At 38.0% G+C, this 17,916-nt stretch overlaps 1 protein-coding gene across 2 annotated transcripts in view; it reads right to left on the reverse strand.

The window, feature by feature from the left end:
* TIAM2 (TIAM Rac1 associated GEF 2) overlaps positions 1-17,916 on the reverse strand; it is a 370,710-nt gene that overhangs the window by 121,333 nt on the left and 231,461 nt on the right. For both annotated transcript variants that reach the window (XM_063443422.1, XM_063443421.1), the window contains 3 exons: positions 16,628-16,825; positions 5,920-6,024; positions 3,425-3,503 (listed from right to left, as the gene is read on the reverse strand). In XM_063443422.1, coding sequence (XP_063299492.1) covers positions 3,425-3,503; positions 5,920-6,024; positions 16,628-16,825 — 382 coding nt within the window. The remainder of the gene's footprint in view (positions 1-3,424; positions 3,504-5,919; positions 6,025-16,627; positions 16,826-17,916) is intronic.

Raw genomic sequence — 17,916 nt, forward strand, 5'->3', positions numbered from 1 at the left:
GCTAACCTCCGCCCCCATGGCCCTGTCTGCATTATCAGCAATATCTTTATAGGAAAATCGGTTGATCCCTACTAACTAGTATAGGAAGTAGTCTAAATACAGTATTTTATTAAAACAATATTTTTGGGTTGGAGTGACCCTTTAATACTGAACTGAATTAATTTCACCAAGCTTGTTTGAGTAATACAGATTAAGGAACAGCAAAGTCATTAAATACATTATAAAAGGGGCCGGAGCCTAGCTGCCAAGCAGAGTGGATGTGCCAAAACCCAGCTCCTGCATTATTTGCCTGATTTTGGGGAATATACCCCATAATACTGGCACAGAACCACTCTAAGAGGGCATAACTGAATTGGGATCCTCGGGGTGCAACTCTGGACACCCAAATAGACTAGCTAACCACCCGAGACTCCAAGCTGCGGTGACTGAGGCCTACAGGGTGGCTGGCAGAGGGAAGACGGCCGCTCTCCATTCATCCTACCTGCTCCACGACCACATCGACCCTCAATCATCCTGCCCCCCCCTCCCCCCCGGGACCGGTGGGGATATCCCGGTCCTCGCCGCGAGCCCAGACCGAGCCTATACACAGCGTGTGGGCACCAGGGCCAGCAACACGTGGCCCATCGAAAATGGCGGCGGAGCACTCACGGCAACAGCGGACTCAGCTTGAAGCACCTGAGCAGAGCTCCGACTGCGGCACAGACCTCATGCAGCGTCTGAATGAACTATTCAACAACTTCTGGGAGAAGCTCCAGCGGCACGCACAGCGCACCAAGACAAAGCGACAGGATCCCATGGACCCAAGAGAGAGGAGCTATGGGCGGCCGGGCAAGAGGGGGACTTCTCTCGGGCGCAGCACCGGACCAAAAGCTGACACTCACCCACCCCAGCCCACCCGGGCTGAAGGCCAAGAGGGCCCCAACCCGAAGGCATCGGACACATAGGCGGAAACACAAGCGGCAATCAACCTACAGACCTCCCGCCACCCCCACGAGGGGGAGACACTCGGGCAACGTATGCCACCGAGTCTCAGGCCAAAAGACGCAGGCCTACACATCAGCTTGGGGCAGGAGGGACACCCCCACCACCGGCCGAGCGTCAGCACCTCCTCTGGACCAGCCGGAGAGCCTCAGCTGCATTCCCACAGAGGGCATAGGATAAATGGCGACTCGCCACAAACTCTCTTATGACCCGCATACGCTACCCCACGGGTCCAGATGCAAGTGCCGGTGACCGCTGCTTACCAGTTTGATTTCATGTGCTGACAAATGCTTTTTGCCAACCATTGCATACCTTACTTACGCTTGTTTATATTAGCCTTCCATTAGTTAAGTATAGAGCGCTAGATGTTTAGTCTTATCACTGAAGAATCACACAGTTAATGATATTGCATCAGCATGAATAGACCTTGAGATTAGTGATATTGTGTCCGTTACACTCATAGTAAACCACGAAAGACAGAATGTCACTCAGACTTAATGCCTAGTCAGCCTGTTATGTAACGATAACTTCCAAGGAACTTAATGTATAACTGTAGATGAAGAAAAACTTATCTGATATTTGTATGTAGCGCTACACCTTTTGTTATACTAATGTATAACTGTGCCCATGCCTTGCTAAAACTAAGCATCTACTGCCAAATGGTGATTTTTGTATTGCACTGAGTGCTCAAGGCCTAGCCTGTAAGCCACGTGAAGCCTAGGAGTACTGATTTATCGGTATAGCTACTGATATATATATGCATGACCCGTACTGTCCACAGACTAAGTCTTTTGGCAAGCAACATAGAAGTACTCCTAGATATGTCACATCATCATACAAATGATTCTGAACTAACTACTTTAACTTCTTACAGCTTAAAGTATGATTAACCAAGAATGTCTATATTAAAAATTGTGCTTGATATACATATATCCCGCATGTAAAGCGGAGGAATAGCCTGAGGACTGCTTTTGGAGCACCTCAAACCTGCCTGTATCATTTTTATGCACTGCAAAAAAAAAAAACATTATAAAATGTATCTAAATTCTAAATATCTCAGCAATTAAATATGGGGATCACGATTTTAAGTAGCCTTATAGAATGTTTTTATGAGTGCGCTGTTCCTTAATCTGTATTATGGATACATTTCGGTCACTACAGCAGCACCATTAATGCAACATGCATGTTCCTGGTGTCTCCAAATTCCTTTTGTTTTTACCAGGCTTGCTTCAGTGTCTGTCAGATGATGACAGGATAGTACGAGTATGCAGGGCAAGCCTTTGGGGTGTGCGAGGTGTGTGGCTGCACAGGGCGCCATGGAGCATCTGGCGCCATGTGGCCAACACAGCTCACACATGGTCGGGTGACAGGAGTGCAGAGGTAGCTAGGTACCAAAATATCGAGGCAGTGGGGTGTGTGGCTTACCGGGTGGTGGGGCAGAGCTTTTGCAAGGCAGAGGTGGGGCTAAAATGGCAGCAAAGGCAGGGCTAAAACCTACTAGAAGCACCTGGTAACTGCTGCACAGGAAGGGGGAAGCAGACACTGCCTCCCCAGCAACCAACTGCCTCCACTCCCCCTTCCAGCCATAATTGAAAGAGGTAAGCGTGTGTGTGCGTGTCTGTCTGTGAATGTGACTGTGTGTGACTGCCTGTGTGTGACTGTCTGTCTGTCTGTGTGACTGCCTGCCTGTGTGTGACTGCCTGCCTGTGTGTGACTGTCTGTGTGTGTGTGACTGTCTGTGTGTGTGTGACTGTCTGCCTGCCTGTGTGTGTGTGTGAGTGCTTGCCTGCCTGTGTGTGTGTGTGAGTGCTTGCCTGTGTGTGTGTGTGTGTCTGTCTGCCTGTGTGTGTGTCTGCCTGCGTGTGTGTGTGTGTGTGACTGTCTGCCTATGTGTGTGACTGTCTGCCTATGTGTGTGACTGCCTGTGTGTGTGACAGTCTGCCTGTGTGTGTGCGTTACTGTAACTGTGTGTGTGACTGTAACTGTATGTGTTGCTGTAGCTGTGCCTTTGTGTGTGTCTACGCCTGTATGTGTGACCACAACTGTGTGTGTGACTATCTTCCTTTAGCGGAGTGTGTGTGTGCCTATCGGCGTGCGTGAGTGTCTGCTTGCCTGTAACTGAGTGTGGGTGATTGCCTGCATGTAACTGTGTGTGTGTGTGACTGTCTGCCTGTAACTGAGCATGTGTGACTGTCTGCTTGTAACTGTTTGTGTCACTGTCTGCCAGGACCTGTGTGTGACTGTATACAGGCAACTTGGGGGAGCGGGGCACCGTGAAGACTTTTCGCACAGGGCGCCTACTGGCCCTGCGAGTATGACAATATAATTTTAAGTGATAATATTACCAGGCCATTGATTTTAATTGAATAAAATTTATGAAATGTCACAGCCCTCCTCTCTTTTGGGCAACTTAGGTTATTTATTTAATGAAAGTCGAACTTACCAAAATCTGTTATTTTTCCAGTCTTTACAAGGTGCACATTGTAAACACCCAATGGAAAGATTTCTAGCTCATCATAAACCTAGAAAATAAAACATAGTTTGTAAACACATAACTGCATTTGAATGGGTGATATTAAGTGAAATATAATTTAACAATGAACATTCACAGAATGGAGACCAGTTTGAAAACATGTACAGTAAATTTTTATTATACTTTGGACAATATATTTTTGAGAGATCTTAACACATCACTGAGTGAAGGTAGACGAACAATGACAAGATATAATGTCCGACCTAATGTCACTTTACTTAGGGTTTTTTCTTTTTTTTTTTTTTTTTGGTTTCCTCCTCATATCCAGATTGTGGTTCAGCCAAGAGAGACATATCTATTTCCACCCAGACCCTATAGCACTAGCGGAGACTACTCAAGCCATCCACGGGCCTTGCTTACCTCCAGCGCATTCCAAAGCAGCTGGTCGAGGGTTGCACAGTGGAACCATGTAAAGGCTCCATCTATGGAAATTACGTGAATGTGTGTGTTACGTTCCGAGATCATACGATCATGAATAGTAAACCACAGTCCCCTTTTGGCTATTTAAACTTGTTTTGGCAGATATTCTATGCTCTGTCATGGTTTCCCATTCTGATTAAACCGAGAGCACGTTTACCTGTTGATTACTCTGTGTATTTGACAGCTGGCTTGTATTTTGACCATTCTTATTTCTGTTTCCTTGGCTTGTCTCATTGTTTACCTTCTCTCTGTAATCATGACCTCAGCTTGTCCTGTTTATTTTAGTTTTTAGATTAAATCCGGCCATTCTAATGCCCAGTAAAACATTTAGGGATTTTCTGTTTACCATATAAGGTTACTTGGGTTTTGCGTGTTGAGTATTTGTCAGTCCTGACAGTGCCAGGACACAGCTGGGTCCTTTAATGGAGTACTTGCTATTACACCCTGACACTCCCGCCTTGGCTGGACAAAAGAGTACTCCATGATACTCATATCCTTTGTGCCTATTATCGATGTTTTCACTAGAGATTATTGTAAGTTCTAGTGAGTAGGGCCTTTTTTAACTTCTTCATGACGCAGGTTAACAACAGACTTGCAATTCTAACTTTTCCTAATTGTTTTTCAAATTACTTTAGCTCTATGTGCACATACTAAACCCTCATTGTTTTCTATTCAGTGTGCCACAATGTAGACCATATTGCATGATCAAAAATTACATCATAACAGAAACAAAAGGATTTGTGTTTCAATGTACACTGTAAATTGGTTGATCAATTATAAAATGGAAACTAATCAAAGGGTAATCTTTGTAGCATCTGTAAAATTTCGGCACTGATGAATATTTTAACATCATGCATCAATTGGTTATGTTTTTTAAAATGTGGCAGCCAGCTCACTCACCCTTTAGTGATTAAAATCAAAAAGAATACGTAAAATAGAGCCAAAAAACTGTCAACTTAAGACAGCAATGCACTGAGCCAATGCAATCGGTAGCAGGAACATTTCATATTGCAGCTTACATAATCTTCATTTGTCTGTATGAAATTTAGAAAATTAAGCTGAGATAGTAAAACAAACAAGGTTTTGAAAAGCAGTAGCTAGTGTGCACACAGTGGGTGATGGGTATGATTTGCCCTGAAGTGAAAGGAGTTGGGGAATAACATGCATGGGGGAGATGCTCACAGCACCCCTTTCCCTGCATTATCACTAAATGTACAGTAACTGAGCAGACAGCAACACAGGATGATGCTCCTCTGCATGATCTGCAACTGGTGAGTATCCATGTGAGTAGAGGGGGCAGGAATTTGATATTCAGTCATTAACCGCCTCACTGGCTTAAGAAGACAGCATAAAAGTTTATTCCATCATATGTATGCTCTGCATTAGTAACATCTAATTTTGTGCCTTTTCTGTGTGTTTGCTATTTACATAGTAAAATAGCCTTAAAGGTACATGATTTTCAGTCATTAACAAGTATCTGCTACTGCTATTATCCAAAATAATGTGAAAACTCCAATTTGAAGTGATTTCCAAATTTGCCACCAAATATAAATACGTTTTCCCTTGAATACTCTTTTTGTCCACAAAAGTATTTACACATTGCTTAAAAACCTCTAGAGAATCAGATAAATCAGTATATGCATTTGTGTGTGAATCTTACTGTAAAGAACACCTTCCTCTGCTGCAGGTGAAATCTCCTTTTGTCCTGTTGACTATTGTGTAGTCCTAGTATTGAACAGGTTACAAATTGTCTGTTGTATTAACATTTAATGTTAGCATATGCCCTCTTAGATGTTTTTTTTGCGAATGCATTTTTAACTTTAAAATCACTTTGAGAACTTTTTGAAGCATGATCCAGCTAATGACTATTATCAGCACTGTTATCATTACCCAGCATAAAAAAAAACAAAAAAACTGACATTTACAAATATTTCAGAAGACATAAATCCAACATATTATTGTCCACAGCTGAAAGGTATCCATACCTGATCTTGTATGAAGTCCACAGGAGAAGCAATATAATACTCAATGTTTTCATCTGCATGTTTTCGAAGATGTAAACCATAGTTACTAGGGTCCAAATGTCGAATCTAGAATAGAAGATGCAAGTATAAACAGCGGATATTGCAACTGTAACCATATTATTTATGTGTGGCAGTGTAATTATGTAACATATCTGTATGAATTTAACTTGAAATGGGACAACTGATATAAAACTGAGTTTCTCTAAAATGAGTATTGGTCTAACATGGCAACCTATTTCTAACTTCAGCTGAGTATCTTACACTTCATTTATGCATACTATATAGTTAACAAGTGTATGCACCTACCTATTCCTTTGTATCTAACTATATTAGATTGATTGATTGATTGCCTGATTAGTGTAATTAATGCCTATGACAAAGATTAGAGATGTAGCAACTAGCCTTAAATACCCTAATTACTCAGATTTGAAAAGGTCAAGTAAGTCACTTCTATTGAAGCAAGAGCTTCAGATGTGGTCTATTAATAAGAAAAGCATCAATCGAGAGGCTTAGTTATCCAATCAATATTAGATATTTAGGACTGAGTTCCAGCTTTTGTGACCCTGATAATCTGCCCATTAATACGAAGATTAGACTAAAAACAGTGGAACAAAGCCTGATCGTCCACATACATGACCCTGACAATCGACCTTGTGATTAAGGATCAAAGCCTTGGAATCTCCAGGCAAGTGAAAAAGTACCACAAACAGACATTCCTTTTTAAAATAAAGGAATGCTGTCACATAAGCAATAACTGCATTTACACGTGAAGTCTACAAATGATCTATACAGTGTACTAGCAAAAAGTCAAACAAAAAAATGGCTCAAAAAATGGAAAACAAAGGATTTTAAATTAATTTTACCAGTTATTCATATACAGTGCAGATGGATGGCACCATAACAGAGAATGACTATAATGTTTTTATTTATTTTTTGAGAGATAAAACAGGAACAGGTTTAATGGGTCTTGTGAATATAACACAACTTAAACTATTGTATACATTTGCCTTTATTTATGCTAGCACATTGTACAGTGAATGTAGAAATAAATTCAGGAGAACATTACAATTACACAGAACAAAGGCATTATCAGGACACACATTCAACAGTTTAGACATGCAAGGTACGTACATATACAATATGCATATAAACACACAACATAACTATGTATGCTGATTAACATAAACTAATATATTTCATGCAATAGCATATGCTGATAATGTGTAAAATATATACCTGAAAATAATTTGTGGTTAATAGTTTTACGTTAGTAGCACATTTCTTTACTGTTTTCAAAATGTATATAACCGCAAATTTATTTTTAAATGTTCCTGGAGGAAGTTTCAATTATCTGTGGTTACCAACTCCAGTCCTTAGCTACCACTGAAATATGACATAATACAGATATTAAATTGTGTAAGCTCTAGGCGATTTGCTATAAGCATTGCATAATGAGAGGCTGCAGTCATTATCAGCTGCCAGCTGACACAAAATAATAATGGGCATGTATGCCTGACTGTCTCACAAGGCAATTTGGAGCCTTACAGGTAAATGTATATTTTGCACAATAAGCAAAACTGGTTATTATTACTAGTATTGTGCAAATGCTTAAAGGAACACGCCAAGCACTATTAACGTGTTCACTTCTTACCTGTGGTCCGCCAGGCCCTGCCTCCTCTCAGCCTCGAGCTAAGCAGTGGTGTTGCTCTCAGCCAATGAGCTGTCCCTTCAATGCAGAGCTTAGCTCAGGAAAGTAAACAGAAGCTAGAATCTTGCGGCTCTCCTTCCAGCTGAGAGAAGGCAGGAAGCAGTGGTGGGTGGATCACAGGTAAGAAGTCAATGCGTTACTAAATGGTTTCACTGCCTACATTGGGGAGGAACCAGGACATTCCTGGCACCATAATCACATCTGTGTTGTTGTGAGTGATGGTGCTTGGATAGTCCCTGTAAATACTATGAGCTTAATGAAGTAGGAATATTCTTTTTAACATTGTGTAAAACAAAATAGGAGAATTGAAGGGTTCCCTAAATCGGTGATTGTGAAGAATTTGTTCTATAGTGCAATTACAGTATATTCCAAGGAACAGGAAATTTATACATCTATTTTCTCTAGGGATTATTATAAATCAGGACCTTCCATTGCTTGCTCTACCATGTGGTCTATTCACTAATAATTTACTACCATTTGTGGTTTAATAAATAAGGCCAACAGTATAGTACAAGGTTAGGTGTTCGAAACTTAGTATTATCGGAAGTAAGGTGTGTGAACACAGCTTTGTGGGAAAAATGGTGTGAATGTTTTGTGAACAGGTGTTAGTGACAAATTAGAGAGAACAAAGAAAGTGACATAAGATGTAAGAGTGGATGGAATAAAAACAGGCAAAATAAGAAACAAATCACTTGGGAGTCAAAGTCATTTATGTGACGTATTAAAGAGGTAACTGGTATTAACTCGAGGTATTAGCAGTAGAAAGAGGGAAGTGCTCATGCCATTGTACAGAACACTGGTGAGACCTCACTTGGAGTACTGTACACAGTACTGGAGACCCTATCTTCAGAAGGATATTGATACCTTAGAGAGAGTTCAAAGAAGGGCTACTAAACTGGTTCATGGATTGCAGGATAAAACTTACCAGGAAAGGTTAAAGGATCTTAACATGTATAGCATGGAGGAAAGACGAGACAGGGGGGATATGATAGAAACATTTAAATACATAAAGGGAATCAACACAGTAAAGGAGGAGACTATATTTAAAAGAGAAACTACCACAACAAGAGGACATAGTCTTAAATTAGAGGGACAAAGGTTTAAAAATAATATCAGGAAGTATTACTTTACTGAGAGGGTAGTGGATGCATGGAATAGACTTCCAGCTGAAGTGGTAGAGGTTAACACAGTAAAGGAGTTTAAGCATGCGTGGGATAGGCATAAGGCTATCCTAACTATAAGATAAGGCCAGGGACTAATGAAAGTATTTAGAAAACTGGGCAGACTAGATGGGCCGAATGGTTCTTATCTGCCGTCACATTCTATGTTTCTATGTTTCTATGTTTAACTGAAGAAGTTCAAAGGAATAAAACAGATAGCAGCAAGGTAAGAAAAATAATGAGCACATAATTTACCTAAATAATAAACAAATGATGTCTAAAAACATTTAGAAAATATGTATGCACATAGTACACATATACTCATGTGAGCAGACACAAACTCGGGCATCAATTTTATGTTGATAACCATTTTAATTGTGTCACAACTGAGGGAAAGGGTGAGAAGTTACAATTAGTTGATTTTGTGTTACCATGGAGAGTGATATTTACTAAAAAAAAAAAAAAAAAAAGATCTGCAATGTTCTAACATAATTTGAATGACTAAAAGACATAGTAAAACAAAAGGTTTCCGGTTAGGTTAGGTTTATATTTTGTTAGGTTTATATTGGGATTTTTTATTTTATTATTTTTTTATTTTTTATTTTTTTACAATTTTTTGTTACATTTTTTGAAAGAGACACAAAACAACAATAGGCTATGTGGCAGTTCTTGGGAAATCATGCTTAGTTTCAGTGGATTTATGAAAGTTAGGATGACAGTAAAATTGCAATCCTATATCTAATATGAGTGGCAGTCATCTAAACTTTAGCATAAGGATATGTGAGATGGGAGATTCAACCAATATACAATCACAAACCATGAATAGGCAGGAAAAATGGGGGTGGGGGTATTTTAGGAACTATATATGATACCACTAAGTCTGATTTAATATTGTTGGATATGCTTTCCAAACAATTTAATGTGTTTGGTTAGGTTTTTAAAATGTAATATTATAAAAAAAATATTGATATGATATTTTTGATATATCAATATATTTTTTATGTACAATGACTTTTTTTTGTAATTTTAATATGTTGAAAAAAGTTTTTTTAATGACATTATATTAAGGCCTAACTAAGGTATATCTTTCACTCTATTCTGAATAAAAGCTGACTGTTTCCAAATCAGTATATAGAGGCCTAGACAGAATCCTAAATTAATGAAATTGGAAAATGTATTTATTTCTACAAATGGCATATAACAAAGAATTTGAATGAAATTCTGACTGTGTTAAACCTGTAAGAATTAATGTGAAGAGTACAAATAGAAATTTATTTTCTTAAACTCACCCGAGCAGACAGAAAATGTAAGAAGGGAAAAGAACCAGGAAAGATGTAGAAGGAAAGGAGTCAGCACTACAGACCTCTAATGATAAACTTTCGAACACAGAAACAAAAGACAGAAAAGGAATTGTGATTAAGATATTTAAACATTCAATGGTACATCGTTGCACACATAAAACAGAGACACAACTAATGAAAAACTGGATTTTATTTTTAACAAGAAAATCATTGGCAAAGTGCTAAAAATGCAGCAATCCCCAAGGAACCCTATTAATTATTTATGCCAACTGCTCCATGTTTAGATCTTTGGCCCACAATGGTGCTATATCCCACCAAGAGTCACTTTTATAAATCTTTTGAATGATTTCATGCATTCCACAGTTACAGGAGAATCATCAGGAAATCAAAGTGAATTTCAAATTTTAAATCATAACAGCTGAACTGAAAACTTAGGCAGCTTGAATAATTTTATTAGTATGGCTATTTTGACATTAAATTTTAAATTCACTATAAATTCCCAACAATTTTTACTTTAGTAAATAGCCCTAAAGCTGCAAATACAGGACAGAGTTCCCAGGCAGGATCAAACTGTCCCCTGACAAACAGTTCCCTGTTGAGGTCTAAATGGGCACTTTTCTGGGTGGCTTAGCTTTTTAAGGAATAAACTATATTTTTTATCAGCATCTCTCAATACACAAAGAAATTTGTACTTCATTTTGTAAGTAACTTTATATAGTAACTGTGTCTGAGTAATAGCTTCTGTAGGGGATAGGCTTCAGGTGCCATAGGGTCCACTTTTATTGTTAAATTATACAAAAACAGTGTAAGAGTAAACGGTAAGTTGGAACTAGGGAACTCCAGGTGCCATAACGACTTTAGTAAGATAGTTATGGCACCTGGATGGGTCCTTTAATATTAAACTTGCAATTAAAAACAGTTTTGTTTTTTTAATGAAAATATTTTCCTGATGCATCCTTAATCCATTTGCACTGTCACTGTCCCCCTTAATCTTGCAATGTAAATACAGATACAGATTTGTATTCCTAACACTATAGAATTGATTTAACCATTTTGGAATAAAACAGCTGTTTCCAGGAGTTTCTTTATTTCTGAATTGAACTGGGTGATGTTTACGTAGTTGTCTAAATTGAAAAAAAGAGTAAAGTCCGTCAAGTTTAATCCTGAAGACTATTCTTTTATGCTGTTGATTCAAAATAAAACCAAAAAAAAAAAAAACAATTGTAGCCATTTCCAATTTTCCCACACAAAGGGAAAACAGTCCTTCTTGACTTCATAATGACAATCATATTTCTCACTGGATCAACAACCTATTTACACACACATCCATTATAACCTTGATGATTCTGTTTATGCAAAAAAGCATCGTAGCCTGTTTTAAAACATCTGTAGAATATGATAAGACGACTTCTTCAGGCAGAGAATACCATATCTTTACTGTCCTTTCTGTAAAGAACTATTTCATCTGCTGTAGGCAAAAACACATTTCTTCCTGTCTCAATGGGTAATCTCATGTCTTGTATATTCCTGCTAACAAACAAGTTAGCACATAGCAATTGGTACTGACCTTGTACATGTGTGTATAGTGCTATCATATCCACTCCGAGGAGCCTTTGTTCTAAAGAAAACAAATGCAGTTCTTCTAGCATCTTTCATAACTAATGTTGTATATTCTCCTTATTATTCGTGTAGCTTGAATCTGCACTTTTTGTAGGGTGGATGGACACTTGTCAGGATTTCCTAAAATACTGCATTTCACCAGTGATCTCCAGAACAAATTTGTACTATGTCATACATGTAAAATCTATCAGGATTATTTACTAAAGTAAGTACTCTAAGTGAATATCAAATCTGAGGCCAGAGTTGCTAAACGGACACCATAGCGGACTTAGATTTTTTTCAGTTCAGCTATCTTGATGATAAATTTAAAATTCACTTTGAAATCTCACTTTAGTAAATAACCCTGCATGTATACAAGCCAAAAGGAAAAAAAATATTTTTCTATGAATTACAGTATATCTTTTTATATTGAGCATTTTTAATTGAAGGGAAATAACAGATTTAATCCTTAAAAGGACATTATAGTCATCAAAACAATTTTAGCTAAATGAAGCAGTTTTGTGTGTAGATCATGCCTTTGATATTTCACTGCTCAATTATCTGCCATTTAGGATTTAAATCACTTGTGTTTCTGTTTATGCAGCATTAGCCACACCTCCCCTGGCTGTGACTGACACGGCCTGCATGTAATAATATGGTTTAATTTTCAGATGTAACTAACTTTAAAAAGTTTGTATTTCCCTGAATGTAATTTGAACTTTAAAAACATTCAGGAGGCTCTTTCCGGGTTTAGAAAGCTATTAACAGAGCAGGAGATAAGACATTCTAAATTAAATAGAATTGTAAACATTAGATTACTCTATACAGCAAATGTTTAGGAAGGCTGTGTAAGTAATATGCAGGGAAGGGTGACTAGGGCTGCATAAAAAAAAGTAATTTAACTCCTAAATAGCAGAGAATTGAGCAGTGAGACTGCAGGGGCATGATCTATATACCAAAACCACTTTATTAAAGGGACACTATAGTCACCAGAACAACTACAGCTCATTGTAGTCTTTCTGGTGAGCATAGTCAGACACTGCAGGTATTTTCATGTAAACACAGAGAAAAGGCAGTGTTTACATTAAAGCCTAGGGACACCCCAGGGGCCACTCCTCAGATGGCCACTAGAGGTGCTTCCTGTGGCAGTGCTGCAGAGTGTACAGCACTGCCATTCAGCGTCTTGAAACTCTGCATGGAGATGCTGAACTTTCCTCTTAGAGATGCACTGATTCAATGGCCAACATTTGGCTCCACCACTACCCTGCCTCTCTGGCTATCACAGCCAATCCAATATGAAATAAGTAATAGAGAGTAACAGCACTACAAATGATCCAATATGTAAAAAAGAAAGTTATGATAATAAAAACTTGTCATTTAGACATACATCAGGCCCCCCAAAAAATCATAACAAAAATTAAAGGGGGGGGGGGCAGAACCTAGCTTCCAGGCTGAGTGGACATGCCGAGGATAAGCTCCCGACAAACCTCGCAAAATCAGGGGGATAAACCCTGAACAACCAGCATGTCCGCCTTCTGAAGGACTATAGATGTGTCGGGGACACCCGGGTGATTCAGTAGTTTAATACCAAACTTGAGCCTGATACGGACAGGGAACCTGCATAAATTGACAAAGGCCTAGCTGCGAATGAGCCGGGGAGAGGCGGCCGCTCTCCTTAATGGCAAACCCGCGCATAGTCCCCTCAGCTCACACACCAAAATTGTGACAAAAGGACTGTTGGTAACTTGTAACAGTAATATTCCAAACTTTATAATAATCATATGGATAAGAGAAAAGCATTGAAATAGGAACTCATAGTAAAAATGTATAACTATATAAAAAATATATATATACAAAATAAAATTGGGGAGGGTGACTTCTTTAATGTGGGCATCTTTAAACTTCTATTAAAAGAATAGGTTTGTAAAAAGTTTTAAAATAATCCATAAAAAATTACATAATTCAAAGTCCGGATTCAATCCATGTGGAATGCGAGTGTTCATATTAAAGATCCACTTAATCTCATTTTTTCTCATCCTTTGGATAAAATCCTCACCTCTCCAATTTTTTCCACCTTTTTCAAACCCATAAAAAATAAACCTTTTGGATCTTGATCGTGGAAATTTTTAAAATGACTGGAGACACTATGATTGTCAAAACCCTTTTGTATATTTCGGATATGTTCTCGTATTCTAACATGTAAAGGTCTAGTAGTGCAGCCTACATACTTTAAATTACAGGGACATTTTAAAAGGTAAATTACCTTTTTAGAATAACACGTAATACAATCCTTTATAGGTATGGATTCTGCCTCCTTATTATTAACCTTAGTGATAGTTCTTTTGGTATTTCCAGATTTTCTACTTGCCGTGCATTGACCATAGCCATAGAAACCTTTTTCATTGTTAAAAATAGTTAAGGGATTCTTTCTTTCTTTTATAAAACTGTTAACCAAGGAACTTCTCAGATTGTTCACGCCTCTATGTATTAATCTAGGTTTTGTAGATAAAAAATAATTCAAAAGAAGATCGTGCAATAGTAAAGGCCAGTATTTGGTTATGATATTACGTACTTGGTAATTTTTAACGGTGTGATTACAAATAAAAGGAATGTCTTTTATGGGTTAATCTTCTTTCACTTTATATTGCAACATATCTCTTTTCTTTCTTAGTTTTTTATTTCCATTCTTGGCAATTCTAATTTCTGTTCCTCATAACCTTTATCTACAAATTTTTTTTTGATTCTTAAGGATTGATCCTCATAAGTTTCTAAGTCTGTGCAGTTGCGGCAAATTCTTTAAAAAATATACCACTCAGTCAATTTCAACCAGTGAAGACCCGGAAGCATCGCCCACATATGTGGAGGCCCATGCACAGCCAGCGGCAGCAGACCATCAGGCACTCCATCACTCCCACACACGGAGGAAACTCGGGCTCCCGAAGACACTGTGTTTGTGGCCAAGAGATGCAGGCCTGTACACAAGCCTGAGGCTTGGGACACACCAGTTGACCTCAGTGACCCACCAGCGGGCTACTGTCATTTCCCAACCGAGGGTATCGGATGAATGAGACATCCAAACTCGGGCCTCCAGAACTCTCTCCACCATGTTATTATGCAGTCATTTTTGGCCTGTTGCCTCACATGACCAGGCTATCAAAGATTGGGGAGCAGAATGCCTTTTCATGGGGCTCCAGACCACAGTGAAAAATTACCATCAGCATATCCTGTTCAGACCAAATAGCTGTTATTTTATAAACTTGTAATTCATCGACAGTATATTCAGTAGTATATTCAACACGACACCTTGCAGCTTAAAGTGTACAGATTAACACAAATACAAGGCTACCTATATAAGCTTGATTTCGCATACCTAACCTATCCTGCAATTAACCATCATTGTTACACCATATATTGAAAAAGTGCAAATGTTCCTGATACTATGTCATTATTATACTAGAAATAGCCTGCATTTACTGTTTTGGGTTTGCAGAATTGTATGTTATCACCTGTACAACAAAAATATAAAATAAAATAAAATATAACAGGAAAATTATAAAATAAATTATTGTCACTGCAATGAAGATATTCTCGAAGAAAAAAAAGAACATTTACATTGTTCACAAATGTACAGTAATCTCACATAAAGTAGACATGTAATTCTGAATAAAATACCTTGTTTATAATTTAATCATGATTTTATGTTAAAATGTGGGAAATATATTGTCTTATTTTGGAAGCGTTTGTTTGCAAAGAAGCCACTCTAGTAACCATTATTACTACACCTCACTGTAGTGGTCATTGTTCTAGCAGTATATTGGTGTTATCCCCCTGATATTAAATCAAACCACTTTGGGATGGTTTAACAAAGAATGTGACTCTCCATGGACACCCTTGGCATGCCAGATCTGTAGTCACACTCAAGCTACATAAAATATACCATGTATGAATATGTCCAAACTTGGGCCTTCATGACCATCATTTTAATATCTATCATATGTAAATCAGTAAAGGTAACTGACTTACATGTGTAAATAGAGATTGCATGTGCTTACTATAGAGAGCATGACCAATAACGAATAAAAAAAAAAGAAAAAAGAAAAACAAAACCGCAAAGCAGTTTATTGGAAAGTCAAGTAGTTCACATCCTTTATATGTGATCTCATGCATAAAATCTGTATTAATCTCCAGTCATGTACAAGATATTTCAAAAAGGTGGCATTTAATTTCACCTTTGCATGCATGAATTTCAAACTGTAATCACAGCCTTATAGCCAGTTGAATTAATTATCTAATAAATTAGAATGAAAGTGAAGCACAAGTCACACCATATAGGGAGCCATTACAGTAAAACTAACTTTTGTCTGCCACCTAGAGGATATCTTTTGAAACACATGCCTCTGTGGTTCTCCACAACACTGGTTCCCAAACCAGCCTTCAAGTTCAGGATTTAGGGATTTTCCAATTCTGTTCATATGAGGATACTGACAAAACCTGCACTATTTCTGGGACTTCTGGACTGGGTTGGGTACCACTGCTCAAAGGGACAATCTAAGCACCATAGCTACTTTATTGCACTAAATTGGGTATGATGCTATTATCCTGTTGCTCCTTTCTTTCAATTGAGTTATTATTTAGTTTGTGAATATATGGCTTTAGAGCAAAGCTTGGGATTCTGCCTAGAAGACCCGTCAATCTTGCAACCGGGAAATAACCACCTGGCTCTAAGCGAGCACAGCATGCTCTGTGGAGGAACAAGTGTGAGTAGAGTCCTAACAGTGGAGCAATCGGCAGTAATTTGTTATGGGGATTGCTCCACTTTGCTATACATTTGCTGTTTATGAATACAGACCATTCTTTTGCTTCACTGAACATTTTTACCTGTTTAAGTCGTTAATACTTACTTTGCATGCCAAAGTCAAAACATCCTCTGTCTTGTGATCCGGCCTTAGATTTATTGTGACTCCTTGCCCATCATGGAAGTGAACAAATGTTGGGATTTCCATAATTTCTTCCAAACCAAGATTTCTTCCAACCCAAGAATTTTCTGTCTGGCTGCCATCCTGAACTGAGCCGTAGATTGTCATTAACTCATCCACATGCTGTAGAGAACAGTAAAGATGGATGAGAACATTTGGGTTTATTATTATCTAGTATATTGTAATGCAACATTTTAAACCTATCAAAGTGACACAGATTATCTATCTATCTATCTATCTATCTACCTACCTACCTATGCATCCGTCTATTTCTAACAAAGTCTTATAAAAATAAGTAACAGTACACATTGTTATCCAGTAGGTGTCACTGGAAACATGATTCAGTGGCAAACTGTGTGCACAATGCAGATTGAGTTAATATATATACACATATGTATGAAAGCACAAGCACATATAATCCAAAATCTAAAATAATCATTATCTCTTAACCAAAACCAACAAAAAGGTAGTCATTTGTTTCAGATAATTGTTGTATAAAAATATTTTATTTTAAATTACTGAGAGCATTTTTAAGCTACAAAAATAAGTTAAACCATAAGTTTAAACCACTTTGTATAATATTGATGGAAACATTATACTTAATTTGATTTATCTCTCTGAAGTATCAATATCATCCTTAATGACCCTACTAGCATTGATATTTTAGCGTGCATGTAAACTGACAAATAGAGAGAACACATTTTAAAATGATTTATTCTACAGCACTGTTGAAGCTAGCGGCAATTTAAATACCGGCTTTCGTTATCAGGTTCACTCTGCATCCTGCTTTCTGTTTCATGGCGTGTCTGAAATTGCAGGTGAAAAACCTAACTCTATGATATAAATAGTGCAAACATCTGCCTGTCACTGCTCCAAATTTGCCTGTGGCTAGAAAGGTAGGAAATTAAGCACAGGACAAAAGAAGAAGAAGAAGAAGATTTAAACAGGAATATTTACAAAAATGAGAATTCAAACAGAATTTCACATTTAAGGCCAGAGTAGAAGAACTGATGGCAACTTTTCCAGTTTGACCTTAAATTTTAAATTGACTTTGTATTCACTGAAAATTCTCAAGTTATTATAGATCAAAGATCTGGCTCAGTCTTGTGTGAGCAGAAAGCAGATATGTGCTGTTTCTGTGATCCCTACCCACACAGCATTTATATAATAATGCAGCTAACGTTGGGGGCGTAAAAACAAGAGGAAGTCAACAT

The sequence above is a fragment of the Pelobates fuscus genome, chromosome 2 (genome assembly GCF_036172605.1).
Source record: "Pelobates fuscus isolate aPelFus1 chromosome 2, aPelFus1.pri, whole genome shotgun sequence".
Taxonomy (NCBI): Eukaryota; Metazoa; Chordata; class Amphibia; order Anura; family Pelobatidae; genus Pelobates; species Pelobates fuscus.